At 51.0% G+C, this 23744-nt stretch overlaps 2 protein-coding genes and 4 non-coding genes across 13 annotated transcripts; 5 read left to right on the forward strand and 1 right to left on the reverse strand.

Annotated features, from left to right (window-relative positions):
• Positions 1–4515: 4515 nt before the first annotated feature.
• On the forward strand, positions 4516–12736 carry Znf213 (zinc finger protein 213). Of its 8 annotated transcripts, none has more exons than XM_052759212.1 (8): positions 4516–4985; positions 6835–7348; positions 8147–8264; positions 8471–8541; positions 8623–8788; positions 9839–10228; positions 10313–10499; positions 12604–12736. In XM_052759212.1, exons 2-8 carry the CDS (start codon positions 6950–6952, stop codon positions 12632–12634), a joined length of 1362 nt encoding a protein of 453 aa, XP_052615172.1. In that variant the 5' UTR covers positions 4516–4985; positions 6835–6949; the 3' UTR covers positions 12635–12736. The 8 variants fall into 8 exon arrangements, with proteins under 8 accessions (XP_052615172.1, XP_052615166.1, XP_052615167.1 ...); XM_052759206.1 differs by adding an exon at positions 5375–5579 and having other exon boundaries at positions 9839–10499; positions 12604–12735; XM_052759207.1 differs by adding an exon at positions 5406–5579 and having other exon boundaries at positions 9839–10499; positions 12604–12735.
• LOC128123162 (caspase-14-like) lies at positions 12642–19735 on the forward strand. Its single transcript, XM_052759221.1, has 11 exons — positions 12642–12744; positions 12832–13027; positions 13143–13231; positions 14035–14145; positions 14278–14445; positions 14713–14935; positions 15197–15313; positions 15644–15712; positions 16170–16276; positions 16873–17900; positions 19247–19735. Exons 2-10 carry the CDS (start codon positions 12913–12915, stop codon positions 16978–16980), a joined length of 1107 nt encoding a protein of 368 aa, XP_052615181.1. The 5' UTR covers positions 12642–12744; positions 12832–12912; the 3' UTR covers positions 16981–17900; positions 19247–19735.
• On the forward strand, positions 17681–17753 carry Trnar-ccg (transfer RNA arginine (anticodon CCG)). The gene has a single exon. It is a non-coding gene; the product is annotated as a tRNA-Arg (tRNA).
• Positions 19432–19504, forward strand: Trnar-ccu (transfer RNA arginine (anticodon CCU)). Its single transcript has one exon. It is a non-coding gene; the product is annotated as a tRNA-Arg (tRNA).
• A 1804-nt stretch (positions 19736–21539) lies between the features above and the next one.
• On the reverse strand, positions 21540–21612 carry Trnak-cuu (transfer RNA lysine (anticodon CUU)). The gene has a single exon. It is a non-coding gene; the product is annotated as a tRNA-Lys (tRNA).
• Positions 21613–22529: 917 nt separating this feature from the next.
• Positions 22530–22601, forward strand: Trnap-ugg (transfer RNA proline (anticodon UGG)). Its single transcript has one exon. It is a non-coding gene; the product is annotated as a tRNA-Pro (tRNA).
• Positions 22602–23744: the final 1143 nt, after the last annotated feature.

Below are 23744 nucleotides of genomic sequence, written 5' to 3' on the forward strand. Positions count from 1 at the left end.
TAAATCTCCTTTTAACTACGTGGAGTGGCCTTAATAATTTCACCAATACTATGGGCCATTTGCTGGTGGCAGTGGAGTGGAGAATGGGATCAGGGAGCACCCAGAAGTCCTGCTTGGAAGCAGCGAGGGGAACCTAGGTCAGAGGATGTGGAAAGCTGCATACCTGTATCTTCCTTCAAGCTGATATTGGGGCAGTTCGGATTACAGGAAGCAATTGTAGACTCACTACCTATGGAGAACCAGAGGTCCTAGGCTCTGCACAAATGTCAGGGGATGACAAAGACCCAGGACCCTGAAGCCTTCTGAGGAAGGCGACTAGACTTCTAGTCACACAAGTTACATGATTCTCGAGTACCACTGTGATCAGGCTTGGGGGACACCGATGAATAAAGGACTTCTCCACAGCACACACAAGCAGCCCAGCTCCCCCAGACCACCACTAACACACACACACACACACACACACACACACACACACACACACACACACACTAATAAAGGACTTCTCCACAGCACACACGAGAAGCCCAGCTCCCCAGACCACCACTAACACACACACACACACACACACACACACACACACACACACACACGGTCTAGGACAGAGTCAAAAGGATCCACTTACGTACTTCTTTGGTTTGAATGTAAACCTCTCTGCAGTGCATGGTACTGCTTGTTTCTAGAAAGGAGGTGCAGGAGAGGGGAGACTAAAAGAGGAGATTTCACTGTAAGCACTTTACATTTGGAAGCTTGCACACAAATTACCAATTCAAAGGGAAAAATCCAAAAGATGGGCTGGTGAGGTAGCTTAACAGCATGATGGCGCTTGCTGTCAAGACTAAGGAGCTGAGTTCTAGCCCCAGGACCCACACAGTGGAAGAAAAACGGACCCTAAAACCATTATTCTCTGACCTCCATGCACACTCCCCAAATAAATGTAAAATTAACAAAGCAAAACAACACCAAAAAAAACCACCAAAACTAGTTTTTGAGATTCCAACTGGGCTGGAGAAATGGCTCACTGGTTAAGAGTACTTCTAGAGGACCTTTGAGGTCTCAAAAGCCCACCGCATTCCCTGCTAGCTCACTCTGTCTCCTACTGGTGGGCTAGGATGTGAGCTCTCAGTTACTGCTCCAGTGCAAACCTGCCTGCCTGCCGCCATGTTTCCCACCATGATGGTCGTGGACTAACCCTCTGGAGCGGTGAGCCCCAGTGAAATGCTTCCTTCTGTGAGTTGCCTTAGTGATGGTGTTTGTCACACCAGTAGAACAGTCACTAAGACACCTGGCTACGTAGCAAAGTTTAGGCCAGCCTGGGCTGCATGAGACCCTGTTTCAAAGATCCCCAAACCAAGCAACTGGGGCTGGAGGATTGGCTAATCAGTTAAGAGTGCTTCCAGAGGACCTAAGTTTGGTTCCCAGCACCCATGCTTGGAAGCTTACAACCACCTATAACTCCAGCATCAGGGGATTCACCGCACTCTCTTGCTCCTTGGGGAGCATAAACAAACCTTTAAACACAAAAACAAAGAAACATCCCAACCAACCAACCAAACAACAACAACAAAAGCATGGTGGTTATTAGAGGGCTAGGAGGGGACCTTGGAGGTCAGTATTTAATCGGGGCTAGTTTTTATGTCAGCTTGACACAAGCTTGAGTTATTTTGAAAGAGTGAACCTAACTTGAGGAAATGCCCCCACCAGATTGGCCTGTGATGCAGGTTTTGGATTGATACTTGATATGGAAGGGTACAGCTCACTGTGGGTGGTACCTGGGCTGCCGGTCCTGGGTGCTCTAAGAAAGCAGGCTGAGCAAGGCATGATGAGCAAGCCAGTAAGCAGCACTCCTCCATGGCCTCTGCATCAGCTCCTGCCTCCAGGTTCTGCCCTGTTTGAGTTCCTGCCCTGACTTCCCTCAGCAATGGAATGTGACCTGAGAATTCTAAGCAGAAATAAGTCCTTTCCTCCCAATGTTGTTTAAGACCATGGTGTTTTATCACAGCGATGGAAATCCAAGACAGTGTTTAATGGGGATAGTTTAGAGTTTCCAAGTTGAAAAGGTGTTCTGGGGATAGTAATAGCCACACACTAATGCAAGAACACTTGATTTTTGCTTTGTTTCATTTTTTTCTGAGACGGGGTTTCTCTGTGTAGCCCTGGCTGTCCTGGAACTCACTATGTAGACCAGGCTGGCCTTGAACTCACGGAGATCCACCTGCCTCTGCCTCCTGAGTGCTGGGATTAACAGTGTGTGCACCACTGCTGGGCATAAGAAACAATTTTTTTTAGATTATTTTATGTATATGAATGTTTTGCCTGCAAGTATGTATGTGTATCATGCATGTGCCTGAGGAAGTCAAAAGAGGGCTTCAGATTCCCTGGAACTAGAGTTATGGATGGTTGGGAACCACCATGTGGGTGCTGGGAATCAAATCCAGGTCCTCTGCAAGAGCAGTAGATGCTCTTAACCACTGAGCCAACTCTACAGCCCAAGCTACTTAATTTTTTTTTTTTTGTTTTTAATTCTTCAAGACAATGTTTCTCTGTGTAGCCTTGGCTGTCCTGAAACTCTATCTGTAGACCAGGCTGGCCTCAAACTCACAGAGATCCATCTGCTTCTGCCTAAGTGCTGAGATTAAAGGTGTGTGCCACCACTGCCTGTCAAGGTAATTAATTTTAATGAAAATTCATTTAAAGATGGTCGAGGGGGAGGAGAGATGGCTCAGCAGTTAAGAGCACTTGCTGCTCTTGCAGAAGACCCAAGTTCAGTTCCCAGCACCCATACCAAGCAGCTCACACCCACCTGTGACTCCAGTCCAGGGGACCCAAGGCCTTCTTCTGGCTTCTGGGGATCCCCACACACGGGACATACACTCACAATCACATATACATTTTTATAAAAAGTCACGATAGGAAAATGTATGTTATGTGTACCTCACCACAGTGGAAACCACTAAGTCAGAGAGGAGGTCACATTGCCAGACCCATTGCATGGTAGCTGTATGGTCTTGGGCACAGCATTCTCTGCCATGATTGTCTTCTCTGTATAAACAGTAGAACACTATTGTCTATGTGTCTGGCTCTGAGGACAGAGTCTGCATAAAACATCTTAAGTGATGCTAGGCACTGAGAACACACTTAGTGTACATGGGCGCGTTGCGTTCGCTTATCTCCACTTTAAAGGTGTAGGAAGACCTTGTCACTTAGAGGTTCCCGTTTTCAAGACTGTACGTGTGAACCATGGAAGTAGCAGATACTGGGTAACGGGCGCTGCCTCACCCATGGGCTTGGGCTTTAGGATGAACTTTTCCTTTGCCTCTGCACTGCATTGCTGTATCCAGTCAATGTAACTGGGTTTACCGACTCTCAGATGTTCATGGGTAAGGTTACTTCAGGGAAGAGTTCTTGTGAGGTACCTCCACAAGATGTTTTGTAAACAGCGCCTTGAATTTTTATCTTTGAGTCCTACAGTGAAACTGTCTTTCTGTGTCTCTCCATCCTGAAACCAGATGTTAAATAGGAAGCCCTTCTGAACTTGTGACATGGCCACTAATGATACAACCAGTGGCTGTACACTGAATGGTTTTGAGTGTCATCAAGCCTTAAAAGTGAATGCAGGGGGTGGGTGGAGAGATGGCTTGGACATTAAGAGCGTTGTGTACATAGAGAAGACCACAGAAGGGGTGTTTGGACAATCACAGCCTTGCCTTTTAGCAATCAATCACAGGAGAGAGGAGTGCTCCCTTCGTAGCCTAGGTGGACATGGCTTCCGGGGTATCTAGAATTCAGAGGCTTTTGACAGCAAGAACTTACGCCTGTCTCAAACAGCCCTGGCTGAGGCTCCGCCCTCAGGAGCAGGGACAATCAGCTTTTATCTATGTGTCATTTTCTCAAGGTGTCCACCGAGTGTTCCAGATAGCTGGTGCTGACCTCAGGTCACTACGGCTGGATGTGTGACTAACAGTCCCTTTGCTCGTGGCGACACGGGCAACAAGGGAGAGTCTTGTCATACGGAGTCAACTGCCCCAGTGTGGTCTTGTCTGTTTATAGGAAAATAAACATCAACGATGTTTACAAGATAAAGCTAACTATTAACGTCAATAGTGGCTTTAACAGATTGCAACAATGCTTAACACCTGTCCAGGCAGAGGTGGGCCTCCGTCTCAGTGTCCCCAGGCATCAGGACTCCTGCTCTTCAGCTCAGTACAGATGGAAATGCTAGTGGGTGGGAAGGGGATGCTGCCCAGGATGGAGGCTTCCATCTCTGATTAGATTGCATTTTCCAGGAAGCTCCGAGACCTCCCAAGGACCTGATTTAGACTAAGCGCGACCCAGAAGGCGAAAATAAGACTTCTTCCAGACCTCTAGCTCCAGGGTTTCCCAGGTTGGCCCGCCAGGGGAATTCTCCCTGTTCATTGGCTATTCATCTCTGACCGACAGCGTTCGGGATAGTAAAATTTCCAAACGCTGTCCCCGCGCATGCGCCAGCTGGTTTCCCGGCGAGCCCCGCGCGAACTTCCGGCACCGGGAGCTGGTGGGGAAGCTGCCAGTCCCCGTGCGGCTCTGGGCGGCGTGTCCTGGGGGCGGGACCGGAGCTTCGCGCAGTCGGGCTCCTGCGGATTCGGCACCGGAGGGGACACGCTCCTCGGGGCAGTGGGCCGCCTGCGGCTCCTTGCTCTCCGGGTCCCCGGGTAGCACCGCTGAGCCCGCCGCTCTCGCCAGGCTGCTGGGGACCGTCCCCTTTTCCCACGTCCTGTCGAGCGACCCTGGTGAGTCCCGGCCCTCTCCTCGGTCACTGGAGGGTGAGGCAGAAGGCTCGAGAAGAGAAGCGTAAATAAAGTGCTTGTGGTAGTGGAGAAGAATTGGAAATGACCCGAATGCATCACTCGGGTTGGTTGCGAAACAGCAACACCCCCATGCCGCAGAAGCTTATAGGTGCACTAATGAAGAACCGTTGCTAGGTGAAAAACGCAAGATCCAAAGTGGTAGGTCCTTAAGATCTCATTTATGTAAAGCACACAGAAAGCACTTGTCGGTTCTGAAGATAACAATTTTCGTTCAGTAAAAAGCACAGGAAAAAAAAATACGGCACATATCATATATCAGATTGTTGGTGAATCAAATGAAACATGTATTGGTATATTAACATTCCCCTCCCGGTTTTTAAATTATGATGCTCATGCTAATTAGACTGTTGAAACAAAAAGGGCAAAAATTCGAATCACACTTATGAGAATATTGTGAAGCAGTAGCAACATAAAATCCAAATACATGGCGTTAAATGGTGTTCATGAGGCCTCTAATACCACCCCTTATCTGGAGTAAAATATTTCTGGAATTTGTAAGCTTTTTTTAAAAAGATTTATTATTTTAGGTGTCTTGTGTTTGCCTTCATGTATGTTAAGCGTACCACATGCATGCAGTGTTTGAGGAGGCCAATAGAGGGCGTCAGATACCCTGGAATTGGAATTAAAAATGGTTGCGAGCCTCCACGTGGATGCTGGAAATTGAATCTGCTGCCTCTGTAAGAGAAACACATACTCTAAACCACTGAGCCATCTCACCAGCCCTGTCAATTTGTAAGTTTTCAAATTTTAGAAAAATAACAGTATGACCTATTAGTAAAGGGACTTGATACAACATTCATAATTAAACACAATAATTAGAAAAAAAAATTTGAGACCGTTTTTTGCTCTATTGCCCATACTGGTCTCTAACTTTGGGCATTCCTGCCTTGATCCTTATAGTTCTGGGATTACATATATATATCACCATGCATGTACCAATATATCCAGTGAAATTTTTTTACAAGTGAAGCATATATGCTGAAAACATACCTTAAGAATAGCTGAATAGCTGGGCAGTGGCAACACACGCCTTTAATCCCAGCACTCAGGAGGCAGAGGCAGGCTGATCTCTGTGAGTTCAAGGCCAGCCTGCGCTACAGAGTAAGTTCTAGGACAACCAGAGATGTTATGTAGAGAAACCCTGTCTTGAACCCCCACACCCCCAACCACCACCACCAAAAAAAAAAGAATAGCTCAATGATTAATTTTTTTTCTTTAGATTTAGTTATTTTGTGTGCATGAGTGTTGTAACTGCATAGATGCCTGTGCAACCTGCAGAACTGTTGCCTGAGCAAGTCAGAAAAGGGCGTTGGGTCCCCTAGAACTAGAGTTACAGATAATTGTGAGTCACTGTGTGGGTGCTGGGAACCAAACCTGGATCCTCTGTAAGAGCAACAAATGCTCTTAACCCCCGAGCTCTCTCTTCAGCCCTCAAATGATTCCTACACACACACACACACACACACACACACACACACACACACACACACACACACACCAGGGTCTTCTAGATCCTAGGACAGCTTCAGACTTTGCACGTAGCTGCAGATGACTGAGTACTGGAGTTACAAATAGGTACCACCCCACCCGGTTTGATGTAGTGTTGGGGAGCGTAGGCTCGGCACCCACTGTAGCAGCTGAGCTACATGTCAGTTGGCTCAGGGAATCGTTACAGCCTCGTCACGTGCTTCATTCTGCCATTAAGCCTGAGCAGTTACTATAAATGAAGATAAAAGTGTGCTCATACCAGTAGTGCTTCCCAATGAGTCGAATTAGGTTTTGCCGTCAAATGGGCCATGAAAAACCCAGATTTGGGATGTCAGATATAATAATAAAGGATTGTGGGTCTGTGTAGAGCACACCATTACAGTCAGGCCTAAAGAGGCTTTAGAGGTACAAAAGAATACAGGTGCCAGAGTCCCTAGACTTTGTACCAGACTGATGTATTCCACTCTTCCTCAAATCTGTTCTTTTACTTTTCCCAAAGGCATATGTGTCCTGATGCCAGCCCAGCTGTCACAGAGAATCCCTGTAGGAGACTGACAGGATCAGCTCTGGAGCCCCAAGCTAAGGCTGACTAGCCCTGAGCCTTCGGCCAGGGGATGGCATCCCTCCAGGAGCTCCAAGCCCAGGCTCCTGGGGAGGAAGAAGGACTTGTGATTGTGAAGGTGGAAGATTGCTCTTGGGAACAGGAACCTGCCCAGCAGACGGACAGCAGGGATTCAGAAGCCTGCCGGCAGCGCTTCCGCCAGTTCTGCTACAGGGATGTGGGTGGGCCACACGAAGCCTTCAGCCAGCTCTGGGAGCTCTGCTGCCGCTGGCTGCGGCCTGAGCTGCACAGCAAGGAGCAGATCCTGGAATTGCTGGTGCTGGAGCAGTTCCTGGCTGTGCTACCAGGGGAGATCCAAGCCCAGGTGCAGAGGCAGCACCTCGGGAGTGGTGACGAAGCTGTCGCTTTGGTGGAGGACATACAGAATCAGTCATTGAAAGCCTGGCCACAGGTGAGGGTCCTTTCCCTAATTAGGAGCCTGAAGAGTAGAGGCTATCTTCATGGAGACAAGTCTCTCCAGGTGACAGGGAGAATACCAAATCCAGGGCAGCACATACACAATCCCAACGTAGCAGCATGTGATGTGTTTCTTAAGTAAATGTAGTCTATTTTTCATGACTTCATTGGATTTAAAGTGGTTATGGTCCAGAAAGGTTTAATTTTTTCTTTTGAGACAGGGTTGCTCTGTGTAGCCCAGGCTGTCCTGAAACTCACTCTGTAGACCAGGCTGGCCTTGAACTCAGAGATTCACCTACCTCTGCCTCCCCAGTGAATCCAGAAAGGCTTTAAGCTCCATACAACTATTCATGTTTTGCTCTACTCAGTCAAATATGGTGATAAGCATCAGATCATGGGAGGGTATGAGAAGGTAGAGCCATTGAAGGGTACCCTGCTGTCTTGAGTGCTTGACCCTGGGAGCATCTGGAGACATGTGAATGAGCAGCTAGGGTGTGAGGTTCTGCCATTGACAGGAGGAACCCTCCCCCTTCCCCCCCCCCCCCCACCTTTCTCCCTTGCTAAGTAGCTGTAACTCTAGCCTTTCAGGGATTGGTTCTTGCCCCTTGATCATGAAGTATCCTTGAGTATAAAACATTGCCTGATGTCACCTTCTTCTCTCTTTCTTTCTGGGCCTCCATTTAATCTCTTCCCCTACCCAACCCCCAGCCTCCTAATGGGTATGTCTCCTACCTCCTTCCCCCACCTCCAGTCTGGTCTCCGGGCTAATGGGCGTGTTATGGTTACTACACAGGATGGACTCTCGGAAGTGGAGCCTAAGGCAGCAGCCCAGGGACTCCAAGCCGCAGGGCCTCCCCAGAAAGCAAGAGTACAGAAGCAGCTGCCTGCACCCCAAGGGCAGCCTAGCCATGGTGAGTAAGACTCTTCAGTGAGCAGTGTGGCTACACAGGGCCTAGGTTTCTTCTCTAGAATTGCCCTGAGGGTAGCAGCACAGGGAAGCCCAGTCACGCGAGCACATGTGTGCATGCATTTGGCGTGTGTACATATGTGGTATGGACGAAGCCATCCGCCTCAGTCCTTGACCTTGGCTGTACGAAGCTCTGTTCTTCTCCTTCAGCCCAGCTTCCTGTTCTTAAAGAAGGACAGACAGGAGAGGTGGTGGACGCTTGCTTTGGCTCTGCAGTTCATGTGAGTGAGCAGTCCCTTTGTTCTCTCTGCGGGCTTGGTGCTGTTGAATGTATGATTTGACCCTCTTGTCCCCACTCACAGCTGCCTGGGAGACCTGTGCTGGGTCACATCTCCCCATTCCAAAAACCTGTGGCACTGGGAGACATCCCTTTCTATTTCTCCCGAGAAGAATGGGGCTCCCTGGACCCTGCTCAGAGGGATCTCTTCTGGGACATAAAGAGAGAGAACTCCCGGAATGCTGCTCTCGGTAAGCAGATCTATGGGGCCCTCTTTCTGCTGTAATCCTGGTTTTTCTTCCCACCCTTCCCAAACTGGGTTCTAAAGCTAGCTTTTTCTGAGTCTTCTCAACAGCCTCCTATGGTGTTCAAGTGTGTGTGTCTCTGTGGGTTATGTGACCAGTTGACAGTGTTCTCTGTGTACAGCTCTGTGCTAGCGCCATGCTGGGGGCTTGTAAGGGCATTTTCTCAGTCAAATCTCAGTCTGGTATGTAGCAGTGTTTGTCCCCAGACAGAAGTCTGAGATTCAGTGAGTTTGATGGATCTTGTCAGCCACAGACATGCTAAAAACAAAACAAAACAAAACAAGCTAGAACCCTGCTGCACCCTGAAGCCACACCAAGTCAAGCCCTTTCTCAGCATTCCCTGGTCTCACTGGGAGTGGGTTTGGAGCTCCTCCTGTGCAAGGCTGCCGTGTGTTGTATCTGCAGAGCTGGAGCTTAAGGAATAGGGGGCCACAGTAGGTACACATACACATACTGCCTTCGGGTTACAGACTGGGAATGGGCCATTGGCTTCAGCTGTGGGCCGTGGCACTGGCCAGCCACAGGGTGGGGAACAGGCAGAGGGTCTTTGTAATAGCAGGTGCCTCTACGGAAGAATCAGCTCAGCTGCTCTCTAAGTCTGCCTCAGAACTGCTCATTTGCTAGCCTTTTGTCATCTTCTCATTAAAAAAGGGCTCTTACAATAAAATCACATTTAATATTTTTATTTTGTGTACAGTACAGAGAGGGGCATGTGTGGAGTCAGAGGATGGCTTTCTGGAGTTGATTCTTTCCTTTCACCGTGTAGGTTCTGAGTGGAGCTCAGGCTCAGTGGTTAGGCTTGGCAGCAGGTGACTTTACCCATTCAGCCATCTTGCTGGTCTGTCTAGTCATTTTGTAGGTAAGACGATTGAGGCTTGATCTGTCTGAGCCGCAGCAGCCTGAATCTCAAAGCCAGGGAGATTTCCCCGAGTTTCTTTAAATCTCTTCCCGTCCCAAAATCAAGGGGAACAAAAGAGGCTTCTCCCCTCCTTGCAGGTTTGGGATCCCAAAGCCAGAGTGACAGAGGTCCTCCGGAGGAGGCCGTGACAGCATTGTTGGGACAGACTGACTGTGGAGTGAGTATGTCCTGGAATCCCCAGGAGGCCGAGACAGAGGTCTGGAAGAGTGAAAACCCACCGAGGACAGCCCTGGGCCCGCTGGTGGTAGCTCGTCCTGGCCGGCCGCCCACTCGCAAGCGTCAGTTTCGGAATTTAGTTACTGAGAAGCCGCATAGCTGCGGGCAGTGCGGGAAGCGCTTCCGCTGGGGCTCAGACCTAGCCCGGCACCAGCGAACGCACACTGGTGAGAAGCCGCACAAGTGTCCTGAATGCGACAAGAGCTTCCGCAGCTCCTCTGACCTGGTGCGTCACCAGGGCGTGCACACGGGTGAGAAACCCTTCCCCTGTTCTGAGTGTGGCAAGAGCTTCAGCCGCAGCGCCTACCTGGCTGACCACCAGCGCATCCACACAGGCGAGAAGCCCTTCGGCTGCAGCGAGTGCGGCAAGAGCTTCTCATTGCGCTCCTACCTGCTGGACCACCGGCGTGTGCACACGGGCGAGCGGCCTTTTGGCTGTGGCGAGTGTGACAAGAGCTTCAAGCAGCGTGCACACCTCATCGCGCACCAGAGCCTGCATGCCAAGATGGCCCAATCCGAGGGGTGAGTCGCCAGTGGGACCTGAGCAGCCCAGCGAGGTGGACACTCCCTGTGAGCTTCACAGCCTCTCTTTGTTCCTCTTGGAGAATTCTCCTTTTGCCTGTGACCACTGCCAGCCTATCAAGGGACCCAAGGGCCCCATACTCAGAACTGGCCTGCCTGCTCCCAGGATCCTCCCACCTGTCTCTCCCCATCCTGCTCTGGATTTCTTTTCCACTTGTCTCCTGGAGCTTCGTAGTTTCCAGTTGAGTATCAGGTGGTGTAAGGCCTTGGGCAGGACCTAGAGATTCTCTCCAGGACCCTCCACCCTTGCTTGGCCAGAGGCTACCTGTTTCTGTCTACTTGTGCCTTCCAGTGGGGACTGGCCTTCATCCTCAGGGGACTGCTGGGCTTTGGGAAGGACCATGGGCCCACACCAATGAGAATTTAGGTCCTGGGTTTGGTCACAGCAGCTTCCTGGCCTTCCCTCTCCTCCCTCCCAACCTGTGACCATTCTGTACTGACCCCAGGAAGCTGCCTAGATGTCCTGCTGTGAACCCCAGACACACTTGCCTGCAGGTGCTCTGGCTGACTATAGCAGCAGGCTGACTCTGGAGAGCACCCACTCCTCCAGAGGTGTGGCTTTTGTTGTACTTAACACTAGCACTCTATCAGCACTTGGTAGCTCACTCCTCCAGCACTGTGTTCCATGTTTTTAATCTGCGTTGTGTGCAGATTCACATTAACAGGGACAGACCATGGACCCTCCAAGAGGGCTCGGCCCAGTGGGCTTCAGAAGAGTTTGAATAAACATGGAAACTTTCCTTGAGGCTGTCTTTTTTTTAGCTGGCTTTTCTGAGTTGGGGGCGTCAAAGTTATCTCTTGGCTCAGTAACACTAATGGTCATGGTGTATGCAGTCACCAGGGGGAGCCACATCCTGTATCTGCAGCCCTGTGACTGCAGCCCTGTGACTCACCCAATCGGTGCAGTCCTGGTTTGGAAGAGCAGGAGCCAAGCATGACTTGGAGTCTGTCAGGCCCTCCTTCACTTGCCCTGGTGAAATGAGCAGGGACTAAAGTGGGACCGACCGACTGAATGAGGGGACACGCCTGCCTGCTGCTCTGTGGGGTCAGAGCTCAGAACTGCCCTGTGTGAGCTGGAAGCTGTCAGGTTGATCAGCCCAAAGGAGTCCAGCTGTTACTCCCAGCCAGCCCTCAACACCCCTTCCCTGTCCCAGGACGAGCTGGGCCTACACCGAGCCGGTGGTGCCTGGTCAGGGCCAGTCACTCCTCTGACGCTTGCTGATCCTCTTGGTTTATTTTGTCAGCCTCAGGGGGCCTCGCCTGGGGATAGACAGAGACGAGATGTTCCTGTCCCTTATTAACTGGTCGTGTGTGCCAGCCTTTGCCCTCAGGTTCCTTTCTCTGCCAGCCCCCAGTTTATCACATCGGCCTGTGGTCTCACCCATCCCCATTCCCCACATGAAGCAAGCAAGGTCGTACTGTTGACCAAGCAGGTTCCCGTCAGCTGCCTATCCTGCCTCTGTAAGCTCTGCACTGTCGTATGCTTGGGTTTTGTGCGCTGCCCCATGGAGGACAGAGGGAAAGGATGCTGGGAGCAGTATCAGGGCTTTAGAGCTGGCAGCTCCCTCCTAAAGGAGACACTTAGGTGTAACAAGATCAGATAGGAACATGGGCCAAGGGCTAAGAATAGAATTGAACTCAAGCTCATGGCTCAGGTGGGAACACATGAATACCAGCCATGAAGTTATCAGTCAGAGCTGGAGAAGGGAGCTGGGCTGGGGGAGTGGAGCCCAGGGTTACCAAGGAAGGACAGAGTCCAGACGGAATCATTGCAGTTGATAGGAGGTAACGTGTGTAGAAGGGGGCAAGGGTCAGGCCCCAGTGTACAGGGAACCAGAACCAGGGAGTAAGCTCCGGGCTTGGAGGAAGCCCCACCTGGTCCTCATGGCCTTCCTGGTGTCTGGGACCCTACAGGCGGCAGCACAGTTGGTGGATGCTTGGGACAGCGTGGGGAGAAAGGTAGTGAGGTGCTCTACCTGGCCCAGCCCATTCCCAACACCCAGCTGGGCTCCAGCCCAGCACAGCTCTGCTTTTCCTTTCCCAGGGGAAATACAGTGTGCAGGGTTCAAGGGTAGCCTTGATACTCAGCAGCCCCGGGGTGTCTGTGACTGCAGTTGCTGCCCTGGATGGTGTGTCCCAGGCTCTGGGCTTTGAAAACTGTGAGAAGAAGAAGGTCCCAGTCCAGGTGAGCATTCACCCCACAACCCTTAACCCTTAGCCACAGCACTCACTTTTAGCTGGGGCCTCACTAGACTTTGCCTCTTTCTCCTAGAGTTTCCTTGAGGAGCTGAGTTTGTTCCGGGAGCAGCTGGATGTCAAGAGGGGTGCTGTGGGGTGCGCCCTTGTGGTTTTGATGGCCCCCAGTGGGCAGCTAAGGCAGCCACAGCTGCTGGTTCAGGAGCTGAGTCGCTGTGACGCCTTGCAGGGTTGCCCCAAAATCTTCCTGTTGCTCTCCAGTGGCCTCAAGGGTGAGTGACTAGGCAGTGACCCCAGTTCTGGGAGGGAAAAGTGAAGGTGGGGGATGAACAAGAAAGCTGGGGCCTTCTGTCCTACCTACACAGCCCTGTGGTGCTTCTCCACCAGCTGCCTGGGAGCCTGAAGCTTTCCTCACAGGTTTGGGGAAAATCTGCAGCCAACATCCTCACTGGTCACTGCTGCAGCTGCTGACGGAGGTGGGGGACCCGGAGGAAGGGAAGGCGGGGCCTAAATCTCGCTGGCTCCCCAGAGCCAGTTAGAGCTAAATGTATTCACATCCATTGCATCTGTTCTGAAAACCTTTATCAGCTACACACAAGGCATGGGCTGCAGGACATGCCTTCACACCTACACAGGACCACCCAGACTCCAAACTTCCTTTACACCCCACGTCTTTGCCCGAAGTATTCCCTCGATGTGGTGTGCCCTCCCTGGTGGCCTGGCCAGTCTCACTGTCATCAGTGGTACCCTTCCTTGTGCTGGTATCTACAGTGAAACTTCAGTCTCAGCCTTGGACAGGCACGCAGGCAGCGACTGCTGATCTGCTCTATTCAAAGGCCCTGTGGCTGAGATAGGCTTAGGTTTGGTCCTGAGGTCTGAACATCTTGCTAGGTAGTTCAGTGGTGTCTGAGTGGCCTAGAGGTGTAGAAGTGAGAGCTGTGGGCTCTCTCAGCCTAGCCCCTCTCCAGGTTATGCCACCTTGGGAGTCCTCCTCCACAGATCTGTGCTCCTCCAGGGAGGGTCCTGCCTCTGTGTGTATTAATCCCTAGGGTGAGATAATGAACTTGAGTGTGAGTCAGAGCCTAGGTCTTGCTTACGTCCATCCTGACCTCTCTATTCCCCACTTTCCCCCTGTCATGTGACCTCCGAAGTCTTCAGTAGCTCTGAGCTGGCTAAGTTTCCCCTGGAGCCAGGATCTTGACCCTCTGTTTGGGTTGCAGCCCCACCCCCATTCCTAACGGTACAGTTCTCTGAGGGGTCCTTGGGCCCCGCCTTCTAGCTCTTTTGCAGAGTGGCTGAAGAGCCTGCTGGGGATACCTACTGCCCAGTCTTCAGGACCTCCTTGCGGGGGACCCTGTGTTTGCGAGATGTGGAGCCCTGGAGGCCAGAGGTGAGGGGCAGGGAGAGAGGCTGGTCCTGTGTGGGCAGATGGAGGTTGGGTGGAGGCTGAGAGAGATACAGATGGGGAGACGAGGACTGGGAGTCCCCTCAGCCCACTGTGTGTCCCTAACCCTCCGTACAGTCCGACCCCGGACCAAGTGCACAGTATGACCTGTCTGGGACCAGGGCCGCCCTCCTACTGGCTGTGATTCAAGACCGGCTTGGGACACAGCATGATGTGGCAGCACTGGGGGACCTGTGCCAGGCCTTGGGCTTCAAGGTCACCCTGAGGACAGACCCTACAGCCCAGGTCAGGGAAGTCTAAAACTGGCGGTGCTTGGAAGGAAGGGCGTTCTGCCCCTAGGACCCTGGAATTTTCCTTCCTGGGTTTCTCCCACATCACAGGCAGGAAATACATCTTATGTCTAGCCTCTGACTTCTTGCTACATGCATATGACAGTCACTTCTCTGCCCTGGGAAGCCTGCTATCGAGGATAGAGGCTGAAGAGGTGCCCCCAGCCCCATGGAGAGCAGCCAGGGTCTGGCTCAGACCTTGCCCTTGCCCTCACCACTCCAGGCATTCTGGGAGGAGCTGGCTCAGTTCCAGGAAAAGCTGGACACTCACAAGGGCCCTGTGAGCTGTGCCCTGGTGGCCCTGATGGCTCACGGGGGGCCACAGGGGCAGCTGCTGGGTGCTGATGGGCGAGAAGTACACCCCGAGATGCTGGTACAGGAGCTGAGCTTCTGTCGGGCCCTGCAGGGCCGCCCCAAGATCTTCCTGCTCCAGGCCTGCCGTGGTGGTAAGAGGCTCTGCCTTAAGCCCAATCACCCACCCTGGCATTCCTCTGCCAGCCCTTGGCCTCCCCCATTTTCCACCCACCTCCTCCAGGAAGCCTGCCCACTAGCCTTTCCCTGCCCCCTCTCCATCTTCCCCACAAACTTGACCCTGATGACTATTGCCAGCTCTGTAAGCCTGCCCCACTATTTATATGGAGTCTAGATCACCCAGAAATATCCCGAGGTACCACTGAGTAAAAGTATCTGCCTCCCTCCTTCTCCAGGGAACAGGGACCCTGGGGTGAGGCCAAGAGCTCTCCCATGGTACAGGCGCTGGCTGCGAGCACCCCCAGCCCTCCCTACCCAGGCAGATGTTCTTCAGATTCATGTGGATGCCCCAGGTGGGTCTGCCTTCCTTCTAGAGCCTGGGCTTGGCACACTGGTGGTGGGAATCATTCATGACATACTTCCAGGACTGTCATGGTTCTGCTATCACCTCTGCGCCTTCTTTGCCAAGACTCAGGGAGGGACCTAAGTGACCTAGCAATGTGAAGTCAGCAAGGAGAACTCGCTTCTTTGAGTTCATACAGCCTGAATGCTGTAAGGCTTGTGGTTTTTCCATCTGTCCTGCGCTCTTTGCATGGCCCTGTGCTGCCCTCGAACCAGAGATGACAAGACCTGAGGCAGTCAGGGTTCCAGGATGCTGCTAAAGGGGGTTGACTCTTTTTCAGGCAGCCCTCCCTCCACTCCAGGAAGCTCTAGCCAAGCAGACATCCTTACTGTCTACGCAGCTGCTGAGGGTAAGTTGTCGGGGACCTAGCTTCCTGCCCCGAGACCTGGGGTGATTTTAGTATCAGCAAGAGCAGAGGCACCAGCCCAGCTGCAGTTAAGCCGTCTTCTCCCACAGTTTATTCTTTGTAGTCATAGTAACCATGGCACACTTTTGTCAAGTGCCTACTAGACAAGCACTTGTGAAGGTCTTCAAGGACAGGGCAGGTCTGTTTGCCGCAAGACCCTGTCAAATGCTTGGTGCCTAGCAAACCCACAGTAAATGTTTGTTCTGCATTGAGTCTACCCAGATACTCTACAAATATCAGCAAGAAGTCCCTGGCCCTGTTCTGGTCTCAAGCCAGATACCCAGAATCCCCGCTGCTTGCCCTTCTCACTCCTCCCACCCACAATAGGCCTCTGGGGCTTGGGAAGCAGAGGGCAGCAGGCCAAGGCTGACTGACTCTCCGGCCCTATCCCCTGACCTAGGCTGTGTGGCCTATCGGGACGAAGAAAAGGGCTCAGACTTTGTCCAGACGCTGGTGGAGGTCATCAGAGCCAACCCTGGAGGAGATGTCATTGAGCTGTTGACAGAGGTGTGAAGGGTAGGGACAGGGACAGAGAAAGAAAGGCTGGGTTGGTGGCAGTGTTCCCATTATCTCCCACTTACCCCAGGGAAAGGAGAAGGCTGTCTCTGTCTCTGTGTCTCTGTCTCTCTCTCTGTCTCTGTGTTCCCCCCTTCTCTCTAGGATAGTAAACACCTTTATTACTAGGAGGGATCTCTGGCGCTCATAGTATGAAATGGTCAAATACACATGGCCCCCTGGTCAGACCAACTCAGAAGCAGTATATATGGGAGCGGGGAGCCTTTCCCACCGGGTGGGGCTTTTTTTAGTAGAGCAAGGAACTCATGTTAAACCTCTGGGGCTGTGTGAGGCTCAAAGACACCTCAAAGATTAAGTAGTCCTTGAAATTTTAGGCTTACAGAACAGGCAAGAGCCAGGCGTTGTGGGGCATGCCTGTAGCTGGAAGGTAGTGACTGGATCTCAGAGTTTGAGACCAGCCTGGGATACATAGTGAGATTGTTTCAGAAAGCATCCCCTCCCCACAACGAAACCCCAGCAGACAAGGACTGCAGTGGGTGTGCCAGACTGAGTAGTCCCTCGGGGCCTAGCTGAGTGTCGTTCCTCAGGTCAACAGGAGAGTATGTGAGTTGGATGTGCTGGGGCCAGACAGTGATGAGCTGCGCAAGGTCTGCTTGGAGACCCGCAGCTCTCTCCGGCGCCGGCTCTGTTTATAGGACTGACAGCCCTGCTGCTTCCGATCCATCCCCCTTCAGCACTCTGTCATCGATGCAGCCAGCATCTTGGGCATGGGAACTCGGAGAGCGTGCAATAAATATCTGTTCACGATCCTTGTGCTCCGGGAAATTCATGCTCTCTCCAATAAGTGAGATAACGGGTAAAGTGCCTGGCACTAGATAGAGGAACAGCTGTGCTCCTGGGGACCAGAGGTTGGTTTGGGTCTGTGCCTCGCGTCTGAGACTACGGAACCTAACAGGGCTGGCCTGCATATGCTGGGAGCGGCCTAGGGAGAAAGAAGTCCTGCGAAGAACCAGCTCAGGGACCATAGTTCTCTCAATCTCCACCTGGCTCTAGGCACCAAGATGCAGGAGAGGCGAGCCAAGTCCGGTCCCAGACTGGAAGAGACCATTGCGGATACACCAGTGACGTGATGGCGCAAGCGAATGGATTGTCCATAATCCTGAGTTGAGGGCCAGCAAGTGGGGAGGAGGTCCGAAAGGCGAGCTTCTCGGATCCAGAGGGCTTCCACTGGCGGATTGCCCAGGAGGGCTCAGACCGGTTCAAACTTGTTGAAGCTCCCAAGCATCTCACACCAAATAGATTAGCCCAAGGGGCGGGACCTTTCTCTAGTTTAAGCATGCGCAGTAGGCTCTTGAGAAAGCCTTATGGGAAGAACTAACCCACATGCAAACGTAGGGCCGCGTGGCCTAATGGATAAGGCGTCTGATTCCGGATCAGAAGATTGGGGGTTCGAGTCCCTTCGTGGTCGCTGCGAGTGTACCGTTTTTATAAATCCCACTGAAAAATTCCCCGTTCTTGGGTTTGCTCTCTTCTTTTCACCGCACGGCTCTACGGATTCCTGATTCTGTCTGGTATCGCGGACGACTTGAGAGCAAGTCCAGCATGCTAGTAATCAGTAAGTGAAGCCCGCTCAAAACAGGGTACAAGCAGCACGAATTAACGTCGAGGAAGGGGGTTGCTTGCAGGAGGGATGGGAGTTGTCCGAAGGGCAAGCCAAAAACAGTTGGATTAAAAAACTCAGTAGCCTATCCGGTTGATTACACAATGTGGTGAATGCAATTAATGCCGCTGAACAGACATCTGAAAATAGTTAAAGCAGTGAATTTGGTATATATATGTCCACAGCTCTAAAATCCGTGAAACAATCTAATAGATTAGATTTCTCACAATGCGAGGCTGTCCTTGTGCAGGCACACAGGTGATCCCACCCAATTTTTGGAAGGTGGAGGCAGGAGAGTAAAGGCCAGTCTTGTCTCAACAACAAAAAAGCTGTCTCCTTACAGGTCCAATGTAAATGTAAATTTTTAAATAGCAAGAATACGTCCAGGATTGAGGTGACCTTTCTCCTGGGGGGTGGGGAGGAATCTCTATTCAAGGGATTCGGTGGAAAAAGAAACGTCTTTCATCCCCGCCACTCCTAGCGGAGCTACCCAAGGCGAGGGCGGGGAGCCCGCTCAGGTGGCCAGCGCTGGGGGGAGTCATTTGCTCTTCAATGTTACAGTGGTTTAATGAGGCTTGTAAATATAAGTTAGATCAGTTACACACACACACACACACACACACACACACACACACACACACACACACACACACACGAGCTAAAGGAGAGCCAAAGGGACCCGAGGGTAATGTAACTGGGCTGGAACTCAGCCTCAAGCCAAAGATCTCAGGTTCTTCCAACTGGGCTCACTGCGCAGAATTTGTTCATTTCCTTTTTCTTTCTTTCTTTCTTTCTTTCTTTCTTTCTTTCTTTCTTTCTTTCTTTCTTTCTTTCTTTCTTTCTTTCTTTCTTTCTTTCTTCTCTTTCTTTCTTTCTCTCCCTTTCTTTCTTTCTCCCTTTCTTTCTTTCTTCCTTTCTTTTTCTTCTTTTTGAGGGTGAGTGTATCAAGTAAAATATATAGGCCAGCTGTATACTCTATAAAGAAAAACAGTGAAGACCTGTCCCTACCAAGTAAGTAGCATTTGGTCCAAGAGACAGAGGGAGAGGACTGGACAGAGGCCGAGCACAGTGCACACTCTTTCTGGAAAGGGAACCGGCACTGCAAAACACATGTATTACCGTGCCGGCCCCTGTAAGTCTGCATCCCAAACACGTTTTCCCTACCCGCCGTCCCGGGTCAAAGGGCTCATTCAATATTTGAGTCTTGGACACTGCACCACAGAAAGATGTTATCCTCACTCTAGACCAATGAGCTAAGATAAAACCAGTGATGCATTTTTTACTTTCTTCTTCTTCACAAGTGCCCTTTTAGATCCCAAGGGTGCTCCGGGGCCTTGACTTAATCAGAGCTGGAGCCTTCACTGAGAATGGACGCGAAAGACTGCAAAACGGGCGGCGATTCACGAAGAAGTAGAAGAGACACAAGATACCCGCAGAAAGAACGGAAAGAAACTAGTGAAAGATACATAACACCTCTTTCTCGTCAGCCCCGGTGGCCTAATGGATAAGGCATTGGCCTCCTAAGCCAGGGATTGTGGGTTCGAGTCCCACCCGGGGTAAGAAGCCTGTGTTTTAGACCCTTAAACACCTGGAAAGTCAAAACGGGTAAAGGAGAAACGAAATAACGCTTCAAAATTGGAGAGGTGGTTTGGCACACCTTTCAAGTTAGAAGTGATTTTTGTTTTCAAATAAATACATGTTTTCACTTTACAAAATACCGTGTGATGGCATTTGCACTACTTTTATGAACCACCAATTATGAGTTGATATTAAAACAACAATTGTTCAGAGTCTAGACGTACAATTTTATTGCGATTCCCCCCCCCTCCTTTTTTTTGTTACTTATGAGAGTCTTGTTAAGTAGACCAGATTGGGCTCGAACTCACAGTCCTTCTGCATCTTCTTCCTGAACCCTGGGATTACACATGTACAACTTGACTCCAGGTTAGGTTATAGATTTTTAAAAAGTCTTTTTCTGTGGTTGTTTATTTGTTTGTTTGTTTGTTTTTCGGGATAGGGTTACTCTGTGTAGCCCTGGCAGTCCTGGAACTCTCTCTGTAGACCAGGCTGGTCTCAAACTCACAGAGATTCACCTGCCTTTAACCCAGTGCTGGGATTAAAGGAGAAATTCTTATTGATTATAAACCAAATTATTTAGAGATTAACTTCCAAAACAACTGATTAGTTTTTAAATTAAAGATTGGGGCTTGGAGCATAGCTCAGTGGTAGACACAAAAGCACAGAATACTATTTTCTTAGCTTTAGTACATGTTTGAAATAGATATTAATATTGTATGTTAAAAATACGTATAATACTCGGCTTCATCCTTGGGGTAAAAATGCCCCCAAATACAAGCCTTGATCTATTGTAAAACGGGAAGCTTCTGATGCCTTGTGTCCCACGGAGTCTTCTTAATTGATGTTGTCTTTCACAGGAGCCTCCCTGAGGTTGCTGGTTCACCTTATGTGTGAGTCTGCATCATGCAGGATGAAATTATATTTTCTTTGTTTTAGTAAGAGCAACGCTGTGGCCGCAAGGTAACTGTATGGAGGCCTTCGGGGTTTGGGCCCTGACCTTCTAGACATTCAGCCTCCAATAGAAGACACTTCTGTTTGTTTTTGTTTTAGAACAATTCATGATTTTTATTACTTTAATTAAAAAAAAAAAAAGATTCAGAACGAGGGTGGTGGCGCTCACCTACAATCCCAGCATTGGGGGCCAGGGGCAGGTGAGTCTTTTCGAGGCCAGCCTGGACTACTCTCGAGTTCCAGGACAACCTGGACTGGAACCTGCTTTTAAAAAGGGGAGGTGGGGGGCTGGAGAGATGGCTCAGCAGTTAGGAATGATGGCTGCTATTCCACACCCTCACACAGACATACATGCAGGCAAAACACCAACGCACATAAAATAAACAAAATCATTTAAAAAAAAAAAAAAAAGGGGAGGTGGGCGGGGGCTTCATGTGTATTTCGCTTCCTGACCCCGCCCCTTCAACACTTTCACAATGATTTTTGCTCCCCAAGATGGAAAGCAGACACTTAGGCTCTGCTAGAAACTTGTTTTAGACAGTCTCGAAAGGACTCAGTTCCCACAGCACGAGGATTTTGGTGCTTCCCCCAACTTTATCGGCATACAGGTAAAACACTCCCTTTACGGAGGGTTCGAGCCAGCCTAGTTTTGTTTGTCGGAAAGCCTACCCCAAGGAACCATTCTTAGTTCTTCTAAGCACTGTCCCGAATGGAAAGAGGACTCGCTTCTTGAAGAAGTCTGTTGAGTCACCGCCCAGGTTTGGGAAGTTCAAGGAAGTTCTGAGAATCAGCAGCTCACCTCTCCAAGTAGTGTCGATAGACAGGGTCCTGAATGTTCTTTGTACTGTACCTGAACATTTTATGTAAATACTATTTATTTGTAAAGTATCAGGTTAAATATATAAAAATTAAATATAAAGAGAAGAAAAACTCGCCTCTTCAAGTTTCTGGTTCTGTAGCCCTATGACCACAGGGAACGTATATGGAAGCCTCAGCCTTTATTAAACACGACGCCTGTATACTACAGACGTCTGTCCAGTTGCAGATCTCATAGACAAAACTGCTCGCCCAACGTGGGGCTCGAACCCACGACCCTGAGATTAAGAGTCTCATGCTCTACCGACTGAGCTAGCCGGGCGGCGACAGCGGCGCTGTTCCCCACAGGCCTCTTGAAGTTCTTCAGGACTTCCGGGTTCTAGACTAAGTGGGACTTGTTCTGACCTAGGAGGAGCATCCAGCCTTAGACGGTGGTGGGTCTACCCCTCCAGCCTCCTACAATTGCACTGCCAGGGTCCGCGTGGCCCCTTCCGTTCTCAGGAGCCACAGCGTGGGGGGCAAGGTGGTGGGCTGTGAGGATGTTAGAGACCCCCGTTTAGGGCCTGATCGGTTTCACGGTCTAATAACCATGGGCGAGCCTGCCTTCTCAAAGTCGCCGCAGAGACGCTGGATCCCTTGCCAGACGCTCTGCGGAGGTGAAGTTTGGAGCGTTCGTTCTGCCGTCTGCTGCGCAAGAAGCGAACCCCGAGCCCAGCTCTGGCTTCTGTGTCGGTGTCTCTGAGCCGCGCGGGTCTTCGGGGCCGAGTCCAGGCCGGAGTGGGCTCGGCCAAGAGACAGGATCTGCGGTTCCTCGGAGGACCCCGGCTCTTCCCGGATGCTTGAGACCCGGGGCCTAGCGGATCAGGAGGCGGCAATCCCCTGTCTCATTCTCGAGGTTCTAGACTTGGATTCTATTTGGGGTGAAATTTCGAGTCGGGGTCCACCTTGAGATTGCATTGCTCACGCGAGCTTTCTGACTTCCCTTTCCCGGAGGACGGTGGTCCCTGGTCATTCACGCCTAATGCTGGGCCTCAGGGCTGGGGTCGGACCTACCTTGAGTGTGTGAGAACTTTCTCTTCCGTCCTTCACGGTGCCGCACCTCCCTCCGTTTTCCGGAACCCACAGAGAAACGAACTCGGAGAGTCCTTCCAGGCAGGACTAGAGGAACGATTCCACAGAGGCGGTGTGTCAATCGGGTGAAGAGATCCAAGGACCAACTCCAGACCCTGCCCTCACAGTGGCTCGTTGGTCTAGGGGTATGATTCTCGCTTTGGGTGCGAGAGGTCCCGGGTTCAAATCCCGGACGAGCCCGTGTGTCCTTTTTATACTTTTTAGAGAGAAAAACTGGAGTTCAGCAAAGTGCTAGATCCTGGGAGAGTCGGTGGCATAGCACAACTTCAGGCACTAAGTAAGCTGGGTCGCCTGTCGCCAGCCCTGTTCTTCCAGATTATCTCTGGTTTAACGGAGCTGTGGTGTCTTGGTGCAGCTAGAGGACAAATGGCTTGCCATGTAGATCCTAGCAGAGAACAAGGACAAATCCCTCCCTGCCACCCCTGTCTCCGCAGATGCCTGGGTGTCGCATGCCAGGCCACTCAGGAACCATCTACGGCCCTGGCTCAGGTCGTGAAGTTAAATTCTGGCGAAGCGGGTGTTCTGAATCACCTTCTGGAAATGCTGCCCTCTGTGCCTTCCACAACCACGGGGAGGAGATGGCAGCAGCAGAGGTTGTGTGCCCTCAGCCTTGGGACCACCACGATAGTGCTGGGCACCTGGGCTCCGATTGCTTTCTGCACACTACAGTATTATTAGATTTTATTGTTTGATTATCAGGTATGGCAAGAGGAGATGACTGCCACTAAAAAGGTAGTTTGCTGCTCACAGAGGAGAGAGAATGGCGTCTCAGCTGTGTTATGAAGGCAGGTGTGACCGCTGAGGGGAGGGGTAGAGGGCAGAGAACTGCTTACATAAACACAAAATGGAGTCAGAGCGAGATGACTTCACCTTAATCATTTCAACAACAGCCACCAGGGTTAGGAATCACCGTGTCTTTAGCTCATCCGCTTTGAGGTGACATGGTAGAAACTGCAGGGCCATGCCAAAGAGGGAGTGGGGCCCCACACTGATCTAGGGACAGATAGACAAGACTCAGCCTGACCTGGAGACTTTCCCCATCCTATGGCGGACTTGATGAGCTGAGCCTACCGGGTAATGGGGGGGAGGGGGTCCCCATTTGTGATCAGAAGCAGCCTTGGACTCATGCTAAACTCATCGGATTATACTTCTCGATAGTAGAAGTATAATTGGGGTACCTCCTGCAGCACTTGCTGGCCTGGGCACTTCTCTGCCCACACCCTGCTTGGCTGTCACACCTCACAAAGGCATGCTAGGCAGTTAGACAAGCGCAGGGTGGTGTCTCTAGAGTTGGGGTCCTACCCACAAACTACTCAGTCTGGG

The sequence above is a fragment of the Peromyscus californicus genome, unplaced genomic scaffold (assembly GCF_007827085.1).
Source record: "Peromyscus californicus insignis strain IS unplaced genomic scaffold, ASM782708v3 Scaffold_3__1_contigs__length_106647218, whole genome shotgun sequence".
NCBI classification, from domain to species: domain Eukaryota; kingdom Metazoa; phylum Chordata; class Mammalia; order Rodentia; family Cricetidae; genus Peromyscus; species Peromyscus californicus.